This window comes from Channa argus, chromosome 12 (assembly GCF_033026475.1).
Source record: "Channa argus isolate prfri chromosome 12, Channa argus male v1.0, whole genome shotgun sequence".
Taxonomy (NCBI): Eukaryota; Metazoa; Chordata; class Actinopteri; order Anabantiformes; family Channidae; genus Channa; species Channa argus.
In genome coordinates this window covers 17893155-17919687 of record NC_090208.1, presented here as the reverse complement: position 1 = coordinate 17919687, position 26533 = coordinate 17893155, and the positions used below count along the sequence as shown (strand labels likewise).

Below are 26533 nucleotides of genomic sequence, written 5' to 3'. Positions count from 1 at the left end.
GAAGGGCAGTGATATTTATGATGTTCTGTTACCTTGTGACAGATTAACATACAATACCATTTTAACCTAACATGAACCGAATAAAGACGACCACAGACAAACCTCACTTTAACTGCTGATTATACATTTTAAAACTTTTGAGTAACATTAAATCACAAAACACTATCATTCCAATTATTTCCTTTTTTTTATTGCACACATTGCAAACTGTTCAACACAATGAATTTATATCCAGGATGAGCTGTTGGGTTCCACACAACAGAAAAATTGTATTGCCTGTCTTGTCAAAGTTGTTTCCATCCTGTAGATACATGCTCCGATCAACAACAAAAAAAAAAAAACACAGATTGGAGCTTTTCTCACTTGATAGTTGACCTGCTTCCTGTTATTGTTAATTATTGCTGGCCAGTTCTCCACACCTTTCTCTCGTTGATGGAGAAATACACAGTTTTCATGGTGGGAAAATGTTCATGCCGCTGCCTCAAGTCATCTTGGATTATTATTATATTAAATTATTCATATTTTGGCCTGCAAATCCTATTGAACTCATGATGAAATGTAGCTTGATGGAATCACTGAATGCAGAGGCAAATTCCCTCTGTCGATCACACCCAGTGCTCCTAACGTTTCCTGAATTCAAATTGGTTTGCCTGCCTCTCGTTCTTGTCATTCGCAAATAAAAAGAAGCACCGAGCAAGTTCTTGGTGTAACTGTACTGAGAAGTCTGGGAGAGTACTCCCAATTTACATATTTAGAAATCAATAAATGTATTGATATATTTGCTGAAACAATCTTTGTTCTTGTCTTCTTCTGAAGGAAGGCAACTACATGAGCTAGTGCACAGTGGGGTTATGTGCAACCAACCAGTGTGTTTACATGGATTAAATCTGGTGCAAATGACAAAATAATGCTACATGATAAGCTCGTGCTTTTACACTCATGTTTTGTTTTGTTTTTTCTGTGGCTCTTTCTTTATGTTTTATCAGTGAATATTTCATTCTTGAAATTAAAGAGCAAAAAAAGATGTTACAGTCATTATATGATGTTAAAACATGATTAGAGGTAAATAAAACTGGAAATGCATCAGGTTATAAAGCCGAAACAGCTTCAACCCATCATTTATCTCTTTTACCACTAATTGGTTAGTTGATGGTAAAGTTTCACAGCCTACTAGTGATTCCTGGAAGCAGGAGTTTCACCGGCACTTTTTTCCCACTTCAAACACAGCATATTGAGTTTGAGTAAGGAGCACAGTTTTTGTCATTAATAAGTAATTAAAGCCTATTTCATTTCCTAGTTGGTAACTCATTAGTCATTGTCATTGTTTTGGCTTGTTTTGGCAATTCTGGCTTACAAAAAAAAAGCTACTCAAAGTGTAAAGCATATCATGGGGAAAGTAGGGGAAAAACAACATTTCATATTGTTGATTAATGCTCAGTGGTTCCACTAACATCATCTGTATAATGTGTGTTCCAGGATTTATTTGTGACGCATTGGTATTTTCCATATATGTTAGTTCCAACACTTCATTGAAATTATTTGTTTGTGTATAATACAATCAACCACAAAATGACACACACCTGTCAAACTTTGGCACAGTTTTTTTTGGCACAGTTTGGCACAGGACACACTTCCTGACACAACCCTCCCCAATTTCTACCGGGCTTGGACCGGCACTGCACAGCTGGGGAGGGGAATGGGCTATTAATAATATACCTTTTAAAAATTATATACAAATGTAATATAATCTGTACATTTCCGTGACTTTACTTTACTTTACTATAATTAGCGTAGTAAGTACCACAAAAGTCCACCAAACAGTAGTCTATAGCTTGACCTATTGTGATTTCTGCTCGGTGTGGTGTTCTGGCACTGATGAGCTGGCACTGAAGATTTGCAGACCACAGTCAGAGAAAAAGACCATATGACCAGAGTTAGCTTGGAAATTACTGACAGGGCAAAGGGAAGGTGGGAGGGCTGGCTCACTAGTGTAAAAGTTTCATACAAAAAAAGCAAAATAAATAAAGAGTGACAACATATTTCTGAATCCTGTCCAGAGAAGATTCAACCAAAGTGTCATGGCTTCATACAGGGAGCTTGTCTTGGAAAACATCATTTTTATGCACTGCACAAAAAAAAAACATAAGAGAACTTAAAATCAACAACCTTCATTTGCGCTCAACTTACTCCTCCTCTCTTGTTCTTCCAACTTCCTCCATGCGGTGGAGGGATGTTTACACTAGACGGTGCTGTTGGGTGACGTTTTCTCTCCAAGTGCTCTGTAGTGTAGATGTTCATGCTGTTGTTGGTACCGTGCTGAAATCCAACGACGTTGCTGAGATGAATGCAGACTTTATCTGCAATGGGAGGACTGCAGGGGAAAGTGTCAGGGCTGGAAAACTGACGCTGCAGTTACAGAGAAGACATGGAGGATGCCATGAGTACTGCAAAACTTTTGAGGAAACAGCGTTCTAAAATGTAGCCTGTACTTAAACAACTGCAATGGCATCTAGTGCCTCATTAGGAAATAGAATTCAGTCTTATGAATGGTGAACTAGCTGTTAGATATCTGATAGCTTATGCATTTCATTTTTTAAACATCAGAGCTGTCTCATTGTGGAGCAAATGTTTAAGGCAATAATGCTGACTAAGAAAATATACCTGGTACTGTGGAACATTGTTTTGCCTAAAATCCAGCAGGGAAATGTTTGCTGCTTTGTTTTGAGTTGATCTCCTGGTGGAAGGACGCTGTGGTGAGGATTCAATGGGATGAACAGATGACATCTTCACTTTATATTTTGTTGATGAACAGTTCTGGACACTGTCACACACATTTACATTTTGAGGGGAAGGCACATCTGAAAGAGAGAACACATTTATGTAAACACATTAAGTCATGAAACGACTGATTTTCTGAATCAGGATCTACAAGCAAAAGCTTCCCTGCTAAAGTGCAAACTTCCTTTTTACCTTTGACTTTGGCTTCTTCATTTGCCATCAACCCACCAGCCATTTCCTGTAACAAAAAGAAGTAATGGTTCTTTGTGTCAGTTGTTTATGACTTACCAGCAACCTGGCTTATATTACGATAAAAAATAAATATGTAAACACAAGGCAACAGCTAAGTTAGCTTGGTGCAAATGTATCTAAAGCCACCAGGAGCACAACTAAAGCTCACAAATTAGTATGGTGCATTTTATTTGTCAAAAATGATAAAAACTGAAGCATATTTTGGACTCCAAGATGGTTTCAGATTTCTATATTTGATTGGATTCATTTGATCTTATTCAATCCGTGTCTGGTCCTACTCATATACACGGACATACCCTTGATTTATCTATTTCAAAGGGACTCTCTCTTGTTATAAAGGGCAAGGATGATTCCTTTATTTCCTTATTCCTTTATCATTTCCCACTGTTATTTGACATTCCTCTTCAACATACTGTATCACGCCTGTCAGTCCGTTGATTCCGTCCTATAGCTTCACAGACGCTTTTTCATCTGCGTTTATGTCATCAATATTACGTGTTCCTGGTGAACTCGAGTCCAGATGATTTTTTTACTTTGTTTCACGGTATTTGTTTAGATATTTTGGATACTGTGGACCCCCGAGACGTAAAGTCTGCAAGCCCATTGAGGACCCGTGCCTGAATAACACTACTCATGCGGAATGTAAATGGAAGAAGGACAATCTTCATGTCTCCCTGGACCATGTGACTGCCTACGGGAATATCAGGATGCCCCCAAGCTTTATTCACAACAATCAACTCAGTTGTTCATCCTGGACTTCTTTCTGCTGTTAACGATTCAATAGATTGTTGAAATGAATTTCTAAATCATTTTGCTGGAAAAGATGCTGCAGAGAGAACACTATTGATAGTAATATGTCTTCTTCAGATGTCTCCTTTTAATCTATGTTAATATTTTAACTGATGTTGTAAAAGCTCTGAAACCTACTAATCACCTTTTGGATGTTATACCTAGCAGCTTACTGAAAGAGGGCTTTAGTAATGTTGGTCCTACTTTACATGTGTTTTTAATGAGTGTTTTAAGGTGGGGTTAGCCACAGTGTCATAATCTCAAACTACTGTTTGTTGTCATTTCTTGCTGCCTGTGTTGTACTTTTATTTTGTAGCACCTTGGTTCCATTTCCTGTTTCACCTGGTTAGTCTTGAGTGTTTTCACCTGTTCCCCTGTTTATATAAACCTAGCACTCTCATCAGTCCCTGCCAGTTCATCTGGTTTGTTGGTCTCTGATTTCTCATTTGTTTTCCCGTTTAAGTTCCCTGCTTAGTCATTTGTTTATCCCCTTTCCTGTGAGGGTTTTGGTTATCTCTTCGTCTCTGCTAGTTTGATCCTGTTTAGTGTTTGTTTATCGCTGCCCAGTCTTTAAGTGTTTTGATTGGTTATTAATTTATTCCTGTCTTAAGCATTTGTTAGGTTATCTGTTAGTCTCTGTCTTAGTCTCTTTGTTTGGTCTGTTGTTTATGTCTCTGTTATCTAATTTTAGACCAGTTGAACATTTACCCTTTGTCATCCAAAGTTTTAGTGAAAGTAGTTTATAATCAGTTACAATTTTTATTATTATTATTTTTTATTTTAATGGTATTTATGAGAAATTTTAGTCGGTTTTAGATGTCGTACGAGTCGTGAAACTGCTTGGTTGAGGGTGCTCGATGACATTTCGCTGGCATTGGATGCCAAAAATCCTGCTACATCTTACAGCTGCATTTGACACTGTGGACTGTGAGATGCTTATCTCTCATCTTGATAAGCTGGTGGGGATTTATAGCACAGCACAATTCTTCAGCGTCTACAGTTGGTGCAGAATGCTTGCCTACTAACCTGTGTAAGCGTGACCAAATTACCCTGTATTTTATTGTTCTAACTTTAATATTTTAACATTTTTGTAAGGTGCTTAGGTCAATCCCTGAAGTCTTGTGTAAATAAAGCTTACATTACATCAAACTACATTTCTTGGCAGTAAAATTGTTTTTTGCGGGTGTAGTTGCTTAACAACTGGTCCTGGTTGAGACATCTGGGAAATATAAATTACAAATAGATGATTTTACATTTAAAGCTAATGTTAATGTAACCTCTAGCATAGTACAGTCATGACTTGGCAAAAAAAGCAAAGATGCATATTTTCCAAATTGTCTGACAGATGACTGATCCAATGTTTGTGCACTTTCTTCAGTTATTCAGCATATTAACACTACTGGTGCAGTTCAACACTACTTCCTGTGAAAAATTTCCCTGGTACAGGAAGTGATGCATGTAATAATACCCCAGTATTGGCCAACATTGAGTCACATAAATAGTGAACTGTGAGTAGTTCTGGGGTAAAAAAAAAAAAAAAAAAAAAAAAGGTCATTCCTCCATTAAAGAAACAAAAAATATTTCAGAGACGATCCATTTTTTAACAAAAATGATCTGTACATTTGTTTTTGGAAACACGTGAATTTCTCTCTAACAGTGTATCTTCGTGTCACAACAACAGTCAGAATTTTTCAAATCCTACCTGAATCGGTGGGCCCCCAGTCAACACCTTTTCATAGAAGTTACCGGTGTCAGCTACGTGATGCCCCACAAAAAAAGACCAAGCAAAACAACATTAAACATTAAAACAATTGCTCTAAATAGAAATCTTTATCTTGTTACAGTACTTATAATATGGTTAAAAAAGACTAAATCAAAAAAGACATATGTAACAGATGAGATATAATGTATTAATTAGCAGGTATAGGGAGATTGATGGAGAAATACACTTATTTACTTTCTTGCAGTTGGTGACCAGCGTTAGCAAAATCACACAGGGAAACAGCAACGGTAGCTTGGCTCAAACAAAACCTAATATCAATATAAGATTTTTTTTTTTTTTTTGGATTTAGTGATCTTTGCAGGGAGATTATGTAAAAAGTTGGCTTCTCCTTTTTAAATTTTCTACTAATTAAAATGAATCAGCTGCTTGCTATGCAGACACAAGAGTGTTACAGTATCTGTTTATTTTATTATGAATTTTTAAAAGTAAACATCTTTTTGCTTTAAAGTGGTTGAGCAATAGGCATAGTTTTAGGAGGGGGCAAACCAGGATAAGTTTAGGGGACTCCAAAACATGTGTCAAAAGGGGGACGCTGCTAGCCTCATATTTTGGCTTATTTTGCAATGACAACTAAAACTGTAAGGCACCGCTTTTGCCCGCCTAAAAAAACAAAGGTTTATTATAGAGGCAGACCTGTACCCTCGGTGATATGAATCCTCTGAACTTGCTCTACTAATCTTTCTTCCTCCTTTTGGTTCTGGAAAGAGTAAGAGAAAGAGCAAATTAAGAACTGATGTGAATTAATGAGAAAAAATAGATATGCTGCATCAGGTAGAAACTTTTGCAACTTCATAATAGCATGACTCAAGTGTTTTTAGAGAGATTTGATACTTACGAGTTTCTTCAAAACTTGATGGACAGCATCAAGAACTGCATGTTTGTGCATCTTATACAGTTCTTCTGTTACCCTGGTACACTCTGTGGAGAAAGTAAAGTGCTTATAAAATGTATAGGGCCAGGAACGACTAACTAATAAAAGTATGTCAGACATACCTAGTCTTTAGAGCTTTTAGGTTACATCACCACCTAAGTTTCAATGTGTTTGGTGATTCATGTAGTGACACGATGATGAAGCATAGTGATATAAAATGGAAATTCAGTGTGATTGCAATGGGAATTTTAAGCAAAAATGTCTTTCTTTTTTATTTTACTTTCAAGGTTGCTATAAACCAAACATCATCTGCATAGTTGGATGTGGGAAAGTTGTATCTGAGTGCTATTAGAGTAATTTTCAGTAATTTATTACCTTTATGGAAGTAGCAAGTTGGATTCAATGCAGCTTTCAGAAAAAGTTGACTATTCTGGATGCTAAATGTTATCATCAAGTAAACATGCTCATAGTGACAAACCCTAAATGTAGATGTTAAATACTGTATGTGTAACGTTTACCAGCAGGTTAGGAACATATTCCAGCAGTATACATAAAGTCAGAGGCTGATGGAAATTTGTTTTATGTCAATCATGGGGATACTTTACACAAAAAAATGTGATATTTTTTAAAAGTACAGAAGTACAGAAAAAGAATCGAAGAATGCCATGTTAATTTGACACCTATTGACATAATTAGGTCTGGACTAAAGTGGTTGCCTTATCAGCCCTTTTTTAGGCGTGCATGATCATCAAGGTACCTTTTTGAAGCAGTCCTCAGGTAGCTATTAACAGCAAATGAGGCAGTTTTCTTACCAAAAGAGGATGGCCTTTCGATGGGTCTTGCATCCCAGCATCTCACCATGAGCTCCATCAGTCCTGTCAGCCCTGCACGTCCTGCAGCCTGGCACCTGATCTCTTCCAGCGATGGACGGTCTCCCTCTGGAATTCGTAACCGCACTATGCTGGACTTTGCATCTACAGTAATAGAAGGGTTAAAATGTTATTAGATTTACACACACACACAGAGATAGATATTTATATAATATTGTGTTGAACAGGGTTACCAACTGCATTAAGCAACTGCCGGTAGACTCCAACTACCCAGGGGTTGGACGATGTCAGATCACGGCTTATGTTATTATGTAACATTAACTGCTAAGGTTAAAGGCACCTTTTTTCTAACCTCTAATCTGTGTATGTTGTTTAATGTTTGCAACCAAACCTGTCCAAAAATATCCACTGTTGCATGCTTAAAGCCACTTTGCATAGAATTTTGAAAACTCCTGAAGTGTTAACAGAGTTAATATTTAAATATACACTACTGTCCTAGATTCCCGTTAGTACATAGACTGCACTAGTTTTAATTTAGAATATTTTGGTGGATGTGACTTTTAGTGGATGTGACTCTAACTTACAAACAATAGGAGTAATAGAAGGTTAATAAAGGTAAAGAACTGGAGAGAGGTTATGAAAAGAGTTACAAGATACAACAGTTACTTACTTGCGTATGGTTGTTTTCCTGTGACGATTGACCACAGCAGTATACCATAGCTGAAAGAGAGATTCAGGATCATGACGATGTCATAACAGTCATAAAAACATCAACTGGCATTATCAATTATAGACTATTATCAGTGCCATATTATTTGGCAAACTGAGTAAGTGTTTGCAGGAACTGAAAGTTACTAGGTGTCAATAAATGCTTTTACTGTCTTTTGTACCTGGGAAACCTGCAGTTTACCTTATTCGTTAGAAGACTATACCCCCGTTATTTTGAAACCCTACCAAGACTAAATCTGTGTTTAACAAGTGTTTGATGTAATGCATAAATTAAAGACTCTTCAAAGTTGCTTGATGGTGATTATTTACAGTTTTATTCTGAAAATATATAGGCTACTGATGTGTAATTGTACAGTTCAGTTGTTTCATTCCGATTGGATTTTTGGATTTTTTGTGTTGAACAAGCAGTTTGTTTTTTCCTCAGTATCAAAGATACATCAGTAAGGTCATGTAAATTTTCAAACTAAAATTAAGTGTTGTTATTAATTCTTATGCGATGATAAATTAAACACTATAAACTAAGCTGCATTCAGTGCTCCTGTACCTGTAGATATCAGAAGCTTGTGTAGGACTGTACGATAAGTCAAATGCCTCCGGTGGCATGTAGCTGATTGTTCCCCCTTCCTCTTCATTGTTTTTCTTAGAAACTCGTGTGACGCTGTGGTAAAAGCGGGCAAGACCAAAATCTGTAAGCTGGAGAAAATGTACAACGGAAAAGAAAATTAGCACAGAGAAGAAGGAAGCAGTTGAGAGAAGAGAGGAAGACACACAAAGGGCACAAAGGTCAGTGACAACACAATATGCTTGTCTGTTTCTACAACATACAACATTTCACAAACCGCTAATGTGCATGGTGGTAACATTATTTTGTCCTTGTGCATAACAGTTTTGCAGAGGTCAAACTTCTATAACAGTGTAAGGTAAGTGTGCAGTAATATCAAGTCTGGGATTTACTTTGGCATTGAGCAGGGAGTCCAACAGCACGTTGCTGGGCTTCAGATCCAAGTGAAGCATCGCAGGTGAGAGACTGTGGAGGAAGTTTATACCCAGAGAAACTTGGTGAGCCAGTCTGAAGACCAGAGGCCACGGTGGAGTCCCGCATAAGGTGTCCTGTGAGAACAAAGTAAGATAGTCGAAGTAAAAAAAAACAAGACTAAGAGTATGAAAGAGCTCTGTGACGTTTTATCTCGGCGCTATGGTGCATTGAGTTAAATGTTAAACCAAAAGGGACAGCGCTGACGTGTTGATGTTTAGCAGGCGTAACATGGATTGGTTTCCCATCTTAACATCAGTACAAATTTTACCATTATTACACCATAAATAATAAATGACAACCAAAAAGGTTTGATACTATTACATGATCTATTTTAGTAAGAAATCCTGATCCTATCTTTTATATCAGTGGCATATTTCTGTTAATCTGGTTAATTGGATAGGAGTCAAAGTCAAGTCAAAGTCAAGTATTGTCCACCCCTTGTCAAATTACACATTTGCAGCAAATTATAATTTTGTTGTCAATGTCAATTCGGTTTTCAATATCAAACTCACTGGTGGTGCTAAATGAAAAATCAGAGGATCACCCTGCCACACAAACATGAAAGTAGGAACTGTAGTTACATAGTTACCTGTAAGAATGCCAGGGATCCTCTCTCCATGAACTCCATGACCAGTCCGAGCTGTGCTGACAATCCCGACAATGGCGGTCGACCCTTGTAAATCCCAAGGACCTGAATAACATGAGGGTTGCTCCCTTGACGCATCATGTTGAGCTCCCTTATCAAAGATGAACTCCTCCTGTTTGTGTTTCATTGTGTGTCAGTAATTATTTTGGGATTTTTTATTGCATTAAACACAAATTCTTTGCAACTACTCACCCATCATCATAATGAAGAAGTTTAATGGCCACTTCGTAGCACCACTGATGGTGCCTGGCTTTGTAAATTTGCCCAAAACCTCCAGAGCCAATCACCTCCCAGCCTTCCAGGCTATGGTCTTCAATCAACATTGGACTTAAACAGCTCGCCAGCGCCATATTTAACTGGAGGGGAAATTATTCGAAAAAATACTGTACACGTTCCAACTGTTCCATCCACCTCACATAAAGTTAAAATGAACTCATCACGTCATGTACTCATGTTACAGTTTCAGGAAGTAACAGGGCCCCTCTAAGAGGTAGCAGGGTTTGTCAGATGGATGAACATATTATTTTGGCTTCTGATCTACCAAAAACAACACAAGTATCTTCAGGGAAGTTTCTTTTCAAATGTCAGTATTTAAAAGTACACTATGGTTTCATATTTCACACTGGGACCTTACAGACTTTAAAAGCACACTCGCACCCGGTGAGCACACACATAAAAGGAAACCACATTTTTATTGTTCATTGTACTAAGCTTGCGATGGAAAATAAACGCCTATTGAATGTAAAAATACAGTCCTGCCATGATAATTTACTCGGTGAAGGCACAGTGTTCAATTATTTTTGAAACTATGTAGCTCTTGTTGGTGTATTGAAGTGTACTCTACTGTAATGTCACATAGTAAGCTTTCTGCCTCTTGCTCATACCCTGAAGATTAAAGACTTTCCATTTTAGATCTAAACTTAAAAGTAAGTCACAATCGCGCTGTACTGTATAGAATAGCAAATTCACGTCACAACAGATAACATTAAGGGTAGAAAACAGAGACAAATGCAACATTTTCCTGATCAAATCATAACAACAGACACTAAAAGTACTTATAAGAATATCAAGGTGATTTTTAAGAAAGGGGGAACCACTCACCCTCAGGGATCTACCCTTCTACCTCATCATCCAACCATACTGACAGAGATAAGTGTAAAAACCCTCCTGCTAAGCCAGTTGCTTTCTACTAACAGCGGCAGCAGCAACTCTTTTCCCAACTCAACAGGCAAAAGCAGAAGTGAAACAATGCAGATATATCCCAGTAATTTACTTCTGCTTGTGGCTTACTCAGCAAACAGGCAAGTGTGTGGTGACAACTTCTTTAATCCTATTCCTTGTTGTCTGGTTAAATGGCTTCTAGTGTCTATTTGTACTTTTGCTCACGTTTTTGCTTTTTGCTCATTTGACTTAATTTGTGACATGTTTATAACTATTATAAATTGATGGCCTTGTTAACAAACCGTTTGAGTTAATGTAACTCAAATGACTGTAATTGTATCTGAGCTTCTGAGCATCATTTTGGTAGTGAAATTGTTGTCTGTATTATGGATTTAAGAAGCAAACAGTCCTAATTTGGCCGAAAAGAAAGACAGGGATGATTCCTGGGAAAGCTATGCTATGGTAGCTATGGTAACCATGTCAGTTTTATAAACTCACAGGCACAGGCTTCATCAGCAAGAATTACACAAATCTTATGCCGAAAAAACGTTTGTAAAAACTGGTTTTAATTTGGCCAGCAGAGGGCATCGTGTGCAAAGTGACTTACAGTAAAAGGGAGGTTTACACTAAGTCTTGTAAACCCAGTGTTCACTGAGTGTCACGTAAACTAGGGCAATTTGTTTGACATTTGCTCAGCATATTTGCGAATAACAAAAACTGAAACATGAAGATTTATACTCAGTTTCCATATCTTTGTTACACCTGTACAGACTAATACAAACCCATGCAGCTGTTCTGCCATAAAAATCAACTTTTGCGAGCCCTCCTAAAAGAGACTTGAAACCTACTGTGTAATCTTTACTGTACAGAGGGTTTTATTTACAGCCACATGATAAAGTTTCAGAGAGACTTGGAGATAACATCACCACTGTATCTTCAGAATGGGGGTAAAAAAAAGAACACCCCCTACTATATGTACACATGCTATGAAGTACCACTACAACATACGTTGTATAAAACCTATAGAGTTGGGAGACTAAATGTCAGAACAAGAAAAATACCTGGCAGCTTGGAAGTGAGAAGGTGCTGTCGCCACTGTACCCAGAGCTATTAGACTGCCTTTTAAGTTGCATAATGGGTAATGTAGTCACTATGCTTTGACACCGAAGAATAACAGTAGAAGACAACACCTGAGGTTCGGATGGATTGTTTGTGAATAAAAAATGTTGACCAGAAGATGAAAAACACTGTCAAATGAATGAGTAACCTTCTAAACTCTTAATAGTTTATTTTTGATAATGTCAATAAAACCTACAAAAGCACAAAAGCCAACAATGTGTTGGACTTTCTCAAAGGATTTTCTGACGGTTTTACCCTCCCCGTGGCAAAAATAGTGGTCCCTCTTTAAAAGGTCACATGCATTAATTTCCTAAAACCACTGGGCACTGTAACTATTAGTAATGCTAGGAAAATGCTGAGGGGTTTTTGTGGGACTTCCAGATGCAAAGTAATCCAGCAGGTTTGGGGAGTTTGTTCACTATAAAATATAGAGAGATTACTGCCAGTCTTTTCTTTTAAATGACTCTGAACAGGTTTGCACACTCGCCCATTTGATGTTGCATTTTTACCCCAATAACACAGGATGTATAGTGTAGGAGTTCTTTTCCTGTCACAGACACAGACAAACCAGGACGGACAGGTTTTTTTTATAGTTTTTTTTTTTGTTTTGTTTTAAGTGTAGCCCTATTCTAACAAATGTATGTCTGTGGCTTGGGAGATCAAAGGGTGAAACGTGAGGGGCTTCAGATCCTGTCTGACCCAATAAAGCCATGAAGTCACTGAACAGAGTTAATAACAAAATCGACACGAAAAACCCCCGCTTCTGACGTCACTGGAAATCCCCGCTCCTGTCAGACAAAACACTGACATAAGTAAATAAAACTTTCAATAAAATAGACTTCGACTTATATGCATTTTGCTCTTTTATATTTTTGGTCTCTAGCCGATGGATATGTTTAAAAGCAACGACATATGTATTATTTGTTGGCTACAATAACGCAGAGAGGTATTTGGGGAGGAAAGAAATATTGTGCAAAACATTGGGATGTGAAGATACACGCAGACGCTTTTTCATGATTTTGATCGGGTTCTCAATATTATTAGCGATAAAAAGCAGCTTATCCACCATGCCCGGCCTCCAACAGAGATAAGCCCTGTGTGCTTTCGTTTGGTTTCGTTTTTGTCTACAGCCTGAAAACCATGTCAACGTCCAGCGCAGACTTTCTCCCCGTCTGGCCGACGCAATAGTAGCAGGGCCGGGTGTTGTTGCGTGATTTCCAGCCCAACCCGCACACGTCCCTCCGCGGAGTGAACATTTCGAGGCTTCACACAGCGTGACATGTTGAACTTTTGACTGATCGTTTTCATGTTGTGTTATGATTGCGGAAGACTCTAGCAAGCTGCTGCTGCTGGAAACGAAACTCGGAAGGCGCAGACACCGATTTCACGTAAGGAAACAACCCAGAGAGATGATTTTTCATACTTTCCCTCATCTTAGAAACATAGAAAGCATCGTTTTCGGACTTAAAAGGCAGATTTTCTCAGTTTAAGCCTTATCTTTGGTTAAAACAAAAAACAAAAACAAAAACAAAACGAGTTCAGTAGATCGTTTAGAAAAAGACTGTGTGTTTCACAACAGTCAGACGGTTTCCAAAGAGGCCATGTTTCTCTTTATGCTGTGCATGTACGTCTTTAGATGTTGTAGCTGTTTTAATTGTGTGGGGAAAGTTGCAGAAGCAGATTATGATGCTGGGATGCTGCTGGATGAAGGCAAATGAGTGTATGTCAGGTGCAAAGTGTTCTTGTACTTCACTGGAAAATATCCACTAGTTGTAAAACTGTAGCACACTTTCAGATTAGAATTTAAATTACAAACTTAATAGGACTATAGATATATTTTGCTGGTTCAATCCATGGACCAATGAGATTGATTTAGGTTGGGATTAGTGAAAAGCAGCATTTGCTTTTACTCCAGAAACCTTATTTTGGAGGTTTTGAACAAGACCTTAACTGTGGTTTTACTTCCAGCTGTGCAAGTGTGTAACTGTGGGAGTTTGTTAGGGGCGGTCCTTCAGAGGTGAGATAAACTCTGAGTAATACTAAAGGTCACATTCTAAGCAGTGAATTGTGTACTTACAACATAATCATTGAATCCAACTGTAAAGTTCAAAAGAAAACGAATTTCATGAATTTGGGGTTGAGGGGAATTTTATATTCACGCTTGTGTACATTTTAACACATGGAGTTTGTAGATATTGAACTCACACATTCTCTCTTACCGAACTGTGACTGTCGTTAGTCAGCTAACCAACACGTCACTAAACCAACACTTAATCTAGTGACCCTGACCCTGGTGATGCTTTTAAGTCAGACATCAAACCTACATTGTCAGAGAAAAAGATCACACTGAAACAACAAAAAGTATTTGTTTTTGTATTTTATCAACTAAGAGCTGCACTCACAGATCATTTTTTTAGCAGTAATGTCAGGAAATTGACTGGCAACTATTTTTTTCTAAAACATTTGCTGATTGTAGGCTCTCAAATATGCTAATTTGATGCATTGTTTGTCATACCATTAGTCAGAAATAAACAAGATATTTAGAAACATCACATGAGAGTATTGATATTAATAATTGTATTTCTGTGGTCTTCTAGACAAAACACTATATCAGTTATATAAAATAAAGGGCAGATTAATTGTTAGCTTTAGCCTGCATTCATTGTATTTTCTGAGATATCATTCTGACATATCACCAATATCATTTATCCTTTCATCATTGTGATGAATTCAGAGCACAGATTTCTCGACAATGTGCAGTCATACGTTTTTTTTCCACCAAAACATGTAACATATTTTAAAAGTTGCATGAAATTAGTTTGTTTATTTTTTCACAGTATGTTGGTCTGCAACTGATTTAAGAACAAGGGATGGACCGCGAAAGAAGTGATGGAGGTAGAGAGCCAGAGGTGGAGGATGAGTTTGCTTGCGCTGGAATGCTTCGGGGATCTCTGGCCTCCCTGCATGGCACTGTGGAACGGATATTCAGGGTGTCGTTTTCCATCGGGGCAGACGATATGCCCTGTGGCAACAATGGGCAGATATGGCTGAAACTACGAGGGCCATGCAACAATGTGAAAGCGGCAAAAGTAAGACACATTTCCTTGTTTTATAGTACACATTTAGGCAAGGGTGAAGTAATTTAGTTGGGCAATGTTGCTGAAGAACTTGTGCCCACATATTAGTGGGAACATTTCCCACTAATATGACTAAAACCTCACTTCTGATCTTGTTACTATATCAATGCTATTCAAATTTGGTTTTAAATTACTACGGTACAGATTTTGTACTTGTAAACCTAAATTTGGAAAGATTTTGGTAAAGTCATATTGTTGTTATATCGGCAGTGTTAGTTCTCAAAGAGAAATTATACTCTTCCTAGAAACTGACTCATCAGTGGCTTTAAATGTTAATTAATATCTCTCAGTTGAGTTTCATTATGCGATCAGCCTGCAGAAACATGCAGTCAAAATGACTGACCACACACAGTGGAAATTAAGTAAACTGACTCATAAATACAAGTAGATTCAAATCAGTGGTGAAGTTTCTGGAAACTACACTAGTGCTGAAGCTCATATAAAACGAAAACTAAAATGCAGTAATCACATGATTGTCAAACACATATACAGTACAGTTATAGAGAAGTTCATACATATATGTAGTGAAACTATGCACTTCAGATGCTAGTGTATCTTTTTCACATGAGCAACAGGGTACTGACATTTAAAAAGCCACCACAACCTAAAACTGATTTACCATTTTCATCTGATAATACACGATCAATGTGGGTGACACAAATGCCCATGTGCTATCTTGATTTTATTCTCAACTAAAGTCATAACCTAAAGTTAAATAAATAACCACAAACAGGACAAAATATTTTTGGTTTTTAAGTTATTTGTGAAAGGAGTGGTGAACCAGGAGGAGCAGCAGGAGGTTTCGTATCCCAGTGTCCTTCACTGTGTCTTCTGTGGAGCCAGCGGGCTGTTCATGGACTGTCTGATAAAATGCACATCAGCACATATAGTGGTAAGGAATGGATTCTGGGTTGTTTTTTTTTCTCTGATTTATTAATATATGTGGCAGATGGACATTAAGATAGTGATCTAAGTGATACAAGTTGAAACAAGACAGATCTGTTTTTGTAGTTAGCACAGTATACAACATCATATCCCACCTGGTGAATTCCTGATATTCATCCACATTATAAAGTCTTAAGTGTGGTCATTAAATATTAAAACAAGCAACAACAATTTTATTACCCACACCCTCATCACTCTACCATCTCTTTACTAGTCCCAAACTTTAAGACGCAAATGCATTGGTGTGCCATGTTTAATTTTGGATTTAATAAGGATATTGGCTAATAACGTTATATCTAGAATGACAAAAAAATACACTGTTAGTCAATTGCTGTTACATCATCTAAAAATGTGCTACACCCTCTAGAAGTGTGTGTTAATGGAACCCTGTGATGTCGTTAATGGAAACTTTTCTTATAATATCTACACATTGTTTTACAAATTTACAACTCATGGAAATTTTTGTACTTTTTACAACTTTCTTTTTCACTATTAGTTGCTACTTGTTGCTGCAATTTGCTGTAAAACCCTTAAGGTTAAAAAACAAAAGTGTTTTTCAAAGTGATTTAGTATAATTTTGCAAGAGTATTTTTTGTGGATAGTGTAAAAATAGAGGTGAGTGAAGAACTTTAGGTGAGAATATAATAAGGAAGTTGTTTCAGTGGCTAGTCCAACTACCACCTTACTTCTTAAGCCACAACTTTTACAATCATGTTTTATGTCTCATACTGTATGAGTATGATGCACCTTAACCACTTAAATTGTGTCAATGAGGCAGTTTTAAGTTTGAACATCAACCTTTACTTTCTCAAAATTAAAATTCATTCTATTTTCTCGTTACCAAACTAGGTTGGCTCTCCAGGATTCCTGCTTATATCAGGTCTGGCAGAGCCCGTGGTGCAGGCCTGCTCCCTTATTACAACCCTGGTTGAGAACTATGAAGGCACGCAGGTCAGACGAGCTGAGACAGGAGACAGAGGCTCAGGCGAGTCTCTGGATTCGCGCCGGACGTTCAAAGCTCTGGTGGAGAAATGGAATGACAGGCATATCCTGGATCTTTTAGTGCTACCAGCATCTGTGAAGGAAATCTTGTTGGATTTGGTGAAAGATTCGGGACTTGGGTCAAGCCCAAACCTGGAACTGGAAGAAAAGGGTAAACCACATGATCACTTGGAGGATAGTTGGGAGAGACCCTCTGCCAACACATACTCACTCCCTGAGGCCTCCAATACTACTTCACTGGGTGAAGGGATAAGTGGGGGTTCACAAACAAACACTGCTGCTAAGGACTCCTTCCAGTCTTTCTCCATATCAGCATGCGCTCAAGGGAGGGCAGAGGGTGCTGAGGAAAGATTTATGCATTCTCCACAGGAGGTGGGAGAAGAGGAGCAGCCGGGGCAGAGGCAAACATTAGGTGCCAGAGATAAAGATGGGCTTAGGAGTGAGAAAGAGACAACGTTGTTGAAGGGAAACAAGGATTTTCAGCTTCTTTTAAAGTTTTTCACAGCCATGGGATACACAGAGGAAGTTGTGAAACGAGTACTTGCTCAAACAGGACTTAAAGAGGCCTCACAGATACTGGACTTGGTTCAACAGGAACAAGATCGCAGCGACCAGAAGCGAACAATTCAGGGCGGTGTGGTCCTGAAACAGAGTGCGAAGAACCGCCCCTGCGAGACTGAGCACAGAGAGGACAAAGAAACAGCAGAAAGTGGTGGTAAGGTGATGACAAGTAATGGAGACATCTGTGAGGAAGGTTGGGATGTGATAGAAAGCCCAAGATATTATGAGCCAGAAGGCAGTGGTGAGACAAAGGAGGAAGGACATGAGGAAGACTTTGTCCTGGGAGTCATGAAGAGAGCTGCTGCCAGTTGCGGGTACACTGAACAGAAAGTAGCTGAAGTCTATAATATGTTGCCCGATCCATCCACTCACCAGCTGCTCCTGGAGCTGCAGAGAGAGCAGAGCAAAGAGACAGGCGCCTTCAGGGAGGGACCACGAGAGATGGATGATGTGGTACTAGAAAAACATGGACCCAAAGCAGAAAATGACAAAAAGAGGGAATCTGATGATCGAAACTGGGTAGATGTTCTAAAAATGACTGCATCATTTGCAGAACCAGATTTGTTTACTCAGATTAATATAAATAAGCAGCTCCTCCCAAGTCAGTACACTTCACAGAAAAACCAACACCAGCCTTCAAAGTCACAAACTCTACACCAGTTAGTACAGCCTCAAGTCAAAGGGCCACCCATGCCTATGTATCTCTCATCCCTGGATCCTGCATTCAGCAATTCCCAATCCAATAAACAATATGGCCAAAGCATCTACCGGACTGATGAATTAAAACCAACTCATCCAACTCAGGATAATACCCTAAAGCCAAAGCCCCATGGTGTCGCTGACACATCTCCCACTAGAGCAAGGGAAAGAAAGGGTTTTGGGTCCAGTTCTTCAGTGGTGGTGACAGGAGAGCAGCGTTTCCTTGAGGGACTTCAGACGCCCTTTGACCTCCAGCTAACAGATAAGCCCGGAGATCCGAAGCTGAGGACAATTATTATTGATGGCAGCAACGTGGCCATGAGGTGGGAATCACAGCAAAGAGTGGGTACACTGCAGCGATAAACATTGTAATACGTACATTTAGGCTTTATGTTTATCAAGGTTCTGCAGAAACTATTCTGACATTTGGAAAAATAAGTGACACCTTCCTTATCTATCTTGCTTTCTCAGAATAGTCAAAAAAACATATACTGTTTACCATCTGTATGATAAATTCAATCAAATAATGTTCATAACTAATAAGCTACAAACAACAAACATTTGAAATTTTTCAATAAGCTGAGAAAACTTGATTTGATTATCAAGAATCATTGCAGCTCTAGATGTCAAAATAAGATTGTGTTTAATTAATAAAGGTTATCGATGCTGGTCACAATTTGTTTTATATCCATTATTGTTTTATTTGATCTCAGTGAAATAAGTGAAACAAGGTGAATGAAATGCACCAATTTAGTAAGAATAGCAGATATTTTGTGGAAGAATATTTATTGTAATACACACTGTTTAGAATGTATAAATGTTGCTTGGTGCTCAGTGTGTGTCAGAGTAAATCAATACAGAAAGACAACTATCACATTTGTGATAAAAATTCAGTGAATTGTGATAATACGGCTGAGTATAATAACAAATTATTTTCTTTAAATCTGAATTTGTACAAGTTTTTCTTTGTGTTCCACAGTCATGGGCTGGGTCACTTCTTCTCATGTCGAGGAATTGCTTTAGCTGTCCAACACTTTTGGGACCGAGGCCATCGTCACATCAGCGCCCTCCTGCCACAGTGGCGACAGAAAAGTGGTCACAAGATTAGAGGTAATACTACCTGTTCTTCATGTATTATTTTTAACTTATATTTTTATAATAGAAACTAAAGGTATGTGCACACTGTTGGGCTGCAATTAACATTTTCTAAAGTTTTTTCTAGAAAGCAAATTAGTTTGGTCTATAAACTCCCATAAAATAAAGAAAACAGCAAAATATAACACTTAACACCTATAACTGACTGGATCAACAGTAAATCTAGCATGTAATCTGGCATGAATCATTGTGTGTATCAGCTAATCGATTAATAAACTGAACCTTACATTTCTGCAACATACGCAGCCAGTCAGAGAGCAAAACTAAATGAAAACATTATCACAAGCTATATTTCTGAGCCTATCCTGCTGTAGGGAAGCAGAATTACACTAAATAATTTGTCTGAGTGGGTGTTTTTATTTTGTACACATTAACCATAGTGTTGTTTTTTTCCAAAATTTAGAGCAGCACTATTTGACTGAGCTACAGAAGCTTGGTCTTGTTTCCTACACCCCCTCCAGGGAGTTCCAGGGTAAGAGGATCAGCTCATATGATGACAGGTAGATGAACCTACTTACTTGAAAAAGTCTTATATCTTAGTAAATAAACTACTCTATCATGTCTGTGTGGTTATAGAGGATGGTAACAGATATCCATGATGACGATATACATAAAGTTATAGGTTTTAATTACTAGCTTGTAAATACTGTGTGAAAGTGAGAATCCCTTTCATCTCCATTGGATCCTGTTAATGTGCATAACCACTAATGAAACACATATTGTACATATTCAACAACTCTCTGTTGTCAACACAAGACAATACAACTATTTACTAATCTATAATATAATTATTAGATTCACTACAATGATAATTCCATCAGTGTCCATTGTCCAATATATGTGATGATTGATTTTTTGTTGGATCGTTGGACATCTGCAGCCATTAAAAGACACACTTTATCACTTTATTGGTTTGGACAGGATACTCAAAACCTGCCTAAGAAATCAGACAGGGCAGCTTCTTTGTTTATGGTTGAGATAACCACCAGTGTGAAGAGTCAAATTTCTTTTGCAAGACTTTAGTTTTTTTCTTAATCTCTCATAATATTTTTTGCATTGTTTCCAACAGATTTATGCTCCAGCTTGCACAAAAGACAGATGGAGTGATCGTAACTAATGACAACCTGAGAGACCTCTCAGACGAGTCCCATGTATGGAGGGACATCATCAAAAAAAGGTATAACAGAACATCATTCACATGTGACAGCTTCCAGAACCTGGCTAGAAAATAAATTGGGATTGTGTGATTTCATATACACAGCTGTAAAGTCTTTTTTTTTTTTAGTTACATTGTGAATAAGAACTGCAATTCACTGGTCAATAAACCAAATATTAGCTGCAACTACTGTATTTTAACAAGCAATTAATCACCCTTAGTTTGGGCATTATGCCCAAAAGCAAGAAATAAAGAACAGTCTAAAATTCAGCCTTTGTTTCAAATCTCCTCAAATCACAATCTACTTTGTAAGAAAGCTTTTTAATAGAGATTACAACGGTTCAAACAGTTAACAGTATGGGTCTACTTTTTCACCCCTGCTTGTACCTAAATTAATATTAAGATCAACAATCTCTCACAATCTGGTGTATGTGCCTCCCCAGACTTCTTCAATACACATTTGTTGGGGATCACTTCATGGTCCCAGATGACCCTCTAGGGAGAGGGGGGCCTCACTTGGATGAATTTTTGCGTTCACAACACAGGTATTATGACACACAAACACACACACACAAACACAAACACACACACGCACACACAGAGAGAGACACACATACAAACACTTGATTAGGTTTCACTTGTACTTAATAATGCATTTGTATTTGCATATTTTATCCCTAGTCATGAATGGGATTGAGTTTCATGCTAGTGCAAACGTAAATTATGTATCTTAGCTTTAAAGATGTAGTGTTTAAGAAATGGAATATAATAATGATCACCAGATAATAAGGATTGTAGCATTTGTTTTATTTTAGAATAAGCCTTTAAAATCTATATAGTGCATGTGAATTTCCTGTTGCAAATAAAGTATCTACCTATCTACATGTCAGCCACCACGTTGCACCACTATGTTTCTAGCCCAGAGGAAGAACCACTGGCTTTAGGGAATTTTGGGTTATTGGGTTTTTACATTAAAGCAGCAGCTTGAATTTGGTGACACTCTGGTGCCACAAGAATTTGAAATGTACAGGTCCTATTTCAATAAGAGCCTATGTTGAAATGGAAGAATGTAGACCTGGGTTGTTGAGAGAATGACAACGAAGCCAAACAAGTCTTTGAAATGATTAACAAACAGTAGCATTAATGTTACTGTTACATTACTAAGTGGCTCTTATTATGATGCATCTTACACACTGCATTTTTTGTGGTGGTGAGCGAGTTACCTTTTAAGTGATGAGAAAAAAACCTTTGAATGCAATGTGTTTCCTGAATTAGTTTTTTCTAATTGTTGTTGTTGTTGTTGTTGGTTTTTTAGGACTCCTGACCCAGGAAACCATTCTTTTGCTGGTCTAAGCACCAATTTCCCTGACTCCAAACCTCCACGTGCCCAAACAGAGGTTCTAAACTTCCGAGATAGAACACTGGGTGGTGCTTTAGATGCAACAGGTGGAGGTAAAGGCAGAGGGAACTGGAAGGTTCAGGATATAGCACACCAGGATAGGCAGCATGAAGCTGGAGGTCTCATTGCAAACAGGACCCCAGAGGAAACGGCCAGCTTGAGGGAACAGCTCTGTCAGGTTTTTCCAGGGCAGGACAACATGGTCATGCTTGTGCTGCAGTGTCACCCATCACAAACAGATATCAATGTGCTATCTGATCTGATGTTAGAAAAGCAGGAGGACTAAGAGACCTTTTTTATATTTAACGTTTTTCCCACCAAAGCAAGTACAAAAAATCGCACTGATCTACACAATCAAGGAAAATATAACATTATTAAATAAGTGTTAGAGCTTTCTGTTGACAGTTGAATACACCTATAATTTAATTATGGCTTACCTTTTTTCTTGTATTTTTACTTTGTCTTGTGTATTCCCCCCCACGTCTGTACAATAAGAGTTAATAAAGTTGTTAATAATAAAGCAGATTACAGTTACAGTTTAGCTCAAATTTATTCATACTTCTGTCAATTTAGAAGGAGGTTTTGGATTTTTCTAACTTATATAGAAAATGGCCATCTATTTACTATATAGAACCTATATTTAACCTATATCTACTATATGGAATCTCTTCGCTCAACAAATGGAATAGGCAGATAATATAAGAATATCTGCAGCACACACCATTTAAGTTTGAATTACTGCACAAACAAACACATTTTAGAGTGTGATAACAACACATCACTAAGTCCAAATTTATTCATAGCCTCTTCTAATCATGACAGCTAACCATGAAATGTTACGACAAAGTATGTTTTCTGAGGCATAAATGTGTTAAATAGCATGTTGCTTAATTTTTTAAGACCAATTTTCTGCTCTATATAAGTCGAGTAGCTCCTTAAACTTCAGCCATTTTGAAACGAAAGACCAAAGACCACAGTTGGGACTTGTGAGCAAGGATTATTGATGCCCCGAAAGGAAGGAAAAAGGATACAAAAGAATTGCCAGCCAATGTAAAGTCCCATTTTCAACCATGCAAAGTATCATCACGAACACAGTGTAAACTGTCCAAGGACGGGGTTGGAGGGCAATACTGTCACTCGGCTTTCCAAAAAGATTTGGCAAGAAGTCCAGATCAGTCCAAGAATTACTACTAAGGCTCTTCAGACAGAATGGAGGTCAACTGTTGTGAATATATCAAGGCAGACACTCTAGCAGACATTGCATCAGGGTGGCCTCCGTGAACGTTGACCAAGAAAGACTCCTCTCCTTCAACCAAGGATGTGAAAGCACACCTAGCCTATGCAACGTCTCACATAGATAAAGATGAAAACTTCTGGTCATCTGTTCTTTGGTCAGATGAAACAAAGTTTGAGCTATATGGGCACAGAGATCAGCCTTTCATGTGGCGGAAGAAAAATGAGGCCTACAAACCAAATAACATCATCCCCATCCTGAAGCACAGGGGCAACAGTCTAATGTCCGGAGGGTGGTACTGGTGGTACTGGCAAATTAGTTAAAGTGGAAGGCATCGTAAAAAAAAGAGCAGTGTCTCAAGATTCTCAAAGAAAACTTCAAGCGGACGACCGAGAATCTAATCCTGGGTCAGTGTTGGACTTATCAACAGGACAACAACACAAAACATATGGCCTAAGTGGTGAAGAAATGGTCAGAAGACAATCATGTGAGGGTTTTGGATTGACCTAGTCAAAATCCAGATCTCAACCCCATTGAGAATTTATAGGTGAAACTCAATAAAAGGGTCACAGCAGGCCTTCCAACCTCAAAGATCTTGAAGGTTTTGCCAAGAAAGAGTTGTTAAAGCTTTTTAAGGACTTTTGTAATAATCTTGTGAGCAATTACAGGAATCATTTGGAAACTGTCATTACAAATACAGCCTTTGCAAATGATTACTGGAACAGGGTAAGAATAATTTGGAACCCAATAATTTTTTAGTTTTTGTGCTGTTAAAAATGTTTGTTTAGGTTGTAATTCCAAAATATTGAATGACTGACGGCTTCCTAACAATTTCTGCCAGTATTGTTTGTGGGGAGAAGAGCCACTGTATAAATTAGTAAAATCAAACATTTTAAACTGACAGTGGTTTGAATAATTTTGGGTTTAACTGTAGCTATAAAAATACCTAACCTGTCATTTGTTAGAGAAATTAAAGTTTAGATTTAGGGTTGGATTGTTTTCTACTTTGTGTTTGTTGATAGAGACACATCTTGAAATGGATGAGCCCCTACTTGACCACTTTTTCTGCCCTGTCTTAAGCAACTTTGATTAAGCAACTTTGATCATCTGTCACTAGCTTTGAGTATAGCTGGAAGTGAGAAGTTTTGAAATAATAGTGATAATCCACCTTTTAAGCCAATATATATTGGTTGAGGTTTCTATTACGACATTGGGGTAATTAACTTTTTGTTTACTCTTGTTACGACAAATATTTTTATATTGTTTGTCACTCTTGGTTGAGAAAAAAAATGCTCCCAAATGCCACTATTATTATATTTTTTTATAAAGAATAAGAAGAGCAAGTTTTATTTTCGCTAGTAATTTTGAATCTGTTGTAACCTTCTCAATTTTGTATTTTATAACTACCTTGTTTAAAAAAAAAACAAAAAAAAAACAGACCATCAGGTCTTACTGAGAATAGGCGGATATCTGTTCCCATGAGAATGTGTCATGCTGGGAAAATATTAAATGAGTGCACGCAATATTCTGTACACACAATTCTGTCATCAGACTGGTGAATGGCAAGCAAATGAGATGGGATCTAATGAAGACTATTCATGTCTCTTGGAGTAAAGCTCAATGTTGAGCTGCAAAAAAGCAAATGCAACATGATGCAATGCAACATTTGACCAATTGTAAAACAAAGCAATCTTTTTGTATTGTCTATATTTGTACATTTTAAAACTTCTGTGCTGAATTCTACTGTGCATATAGTTTGAATAAACCAATTTATAAAAGCAGTACAATCATTTGTTATTGAAAGGGCTGACTGACTATTTATAAAATTAGGGTGAGCTTGACTGTAGTACTATTGTACTATAATGGGCAGAATATTACTATTATTTATACATTTAAGAAGATAATAACAGCTCTGTGAGCATGCATTTGGGGACTTCAGTTTAACTGCCTCCTGTTTTAAATTAGGCTAAATTTTGTTTAAAATGAAATATGGGTTTCTATATAAACACACATCAAAATATTATTCATAAATATAAACTAGTTCTTGAGTGAGAGTGAGAGACCTTTTGTCAATGGTTGAGTTGCATTGGGGGTAAAGCAGCTGCAAGAAACTGCTGTTTATGATCTCTTCCACCAGAGGTTGCACTATCTACAAGTGTTATAGGAAAGTGGCTATGATGCAGCAGAATTCTTTGACTCATATTGTCTTGATGAAGTACTGTTTGTAACATATGCAGCAAACAAAATTACGTTATATATATATAACGTTATAATAATAGCAAACCCTTATATGAAAACTATGTTTATCTCCATACTTATCTATTAGTTAACAGGAGTAGCTTCTTATTTGTGCCTTTTCATTACAATTGTGTCTCATACCCCATTTTCACGTTCAGATCCCAACAGGACGAACATCTCCACAGCTGTATAAGAGACAGTCAGTGTTGTTTAACTTAAGGAGGCTGTGTTTAAGACAAAATTAGTGAAAATGCATTGATTGATTTTAGTTTATATTCTATACAGTTAATTGTATACATTCCAGAAATTACCACAGCAAGAATTAAAGCAGTTTGCATATACTGAATATTTCACGGTCATGCGACCTGACCCAAACCTGTGTCAGTGGGCAATGAATCACAGATGTATCCTGGAAAACTTTTTCTTATTTTCTCATAAATTACAAAAAAATACAGAAACAGCCTCATGCATGTATCTCCAAAATGTTGATAAAATACTGTTTAGTGTATTTTCCTTTTTTGGCCTCCATTTGCTATTATGATATTCTGTATATTAGCTATATGATATTTCTTTGCTATTTGATTTTGTTTGTTCGGTGCACATAATAAATGATTTGTGTTTACCCAGGAAAAGATAGCATTAGGTATGTTATGACTTTTCTGAACTTCAGAGAGGAGGATTAAGTCTCCTCTTTCTGAGAATAAGTACTCAGTAAACCGGTTGGGTCAGATTTAAACAACAGCATATAGACCGCACATCTATTTTGGGAACATGCTGAGTAAGGCTGAAAACATTTTCACACAGAGATATGAAAGGACAGAAATTCCACTCATTGAACAGGCCTAGTACAGTCTTCAGCATCTGTTTTACCTCTGCAGGAGTGTTAATTATAGTGAGAAATAGTGGGTGCAGCTGTAAGTTTTTTGTTTTGTCTAATACCAGTCTAATTAATTTCCATCGTGAACATTTACTGAGAGGTACATGCAGTGAAACAAGAGAGGAAAATAGAGCAT

General features: G+C 37.6%; 2 protein-coding genes across 6 annotated transcripts; one reads left to right on the top strand and one right to left on the bottom strand.

Annotated features, from left to right (window-relative positions):
* Positions 1-5: 5 nt before the first annotated feature.
* On the bottom strand, positions 6-10941 carry ripk3 (receptor-interacting serine-threonine kinase 3). 2 transcript variants are annotated; one of them, XM_067523218.1, is made up of 13 exons: positions 10816-10941; positions 9907-10070; positions 9658-9826; positions 8987-9142; positions 8577-8725; positions 7974-8023; positions 7286-7447; positions 6438-6520; positions 6236-6299; positions 5522-5574; positions 2971-3016; positions 2662-2858; positions 6-2406 (listed from the first exon to the last, which is right to left on the bottom strand). In XM_067523218.1, exons 2-13 carry the CDS (start codon positions 10062-10064, stop codon positions 2179-2181), a joined length of 1515 nt encoding a protein of 504 aa, XP_067379319.1. In that variant the 5' UTR covers positions 10065-10070; positions 10816-10941; the 3' UTR covers positions 6-2178. The 2 variants fall into 2 exon arrangements, with proteins under 2 accessions (XP_067379319.1, XP_067379320.1); XM_067523219.1 differs by having other exon boundaries at positions 6242-6299.
* Positions 10903-25063, top strand: khnyn (KH and NYN domain containing). Of its 4 annotated transcripts, none has more exons than XM_067523212.1 (9): positions 10903-11015; positions 14832-15083; positions 15865-16023; positions 16926-18661; positions 19318-19448; positions 19897-19993; positions 20563-20670; positions 21093-21194; positions 21965-25063. In XM_067523212.1, the coding sequence occupies exons 2-9, from the start codon at positions 14865-14867 to the stop codon at positions 22332-22334; spliced, it is 2922 nt and encodes a 973-aa protein (XP_067379313.1). In that variant the 5' UTR covers positions 10903-11015; positions 14832-14864; the 3' UTR covers positions 22335-25063. The 4 variants fall into 4 exon arrangements, with proteins under 4 accessions (XP_067379313.1, XP_067379312.1, XP_067379315.1 ...); XM_067523211.1 differs by lacking the exon at positions 10903-11015 and adding an exon at positions 12941-13382; XM_067523213.1 differs by lacking the exon at positions 10903-11015 and adding an exon at positions 12949-13382 and having other exon boundaries at positions 15889-16023.
* Positions 25064-26533: the final 1470 nt, after the last annotated feature.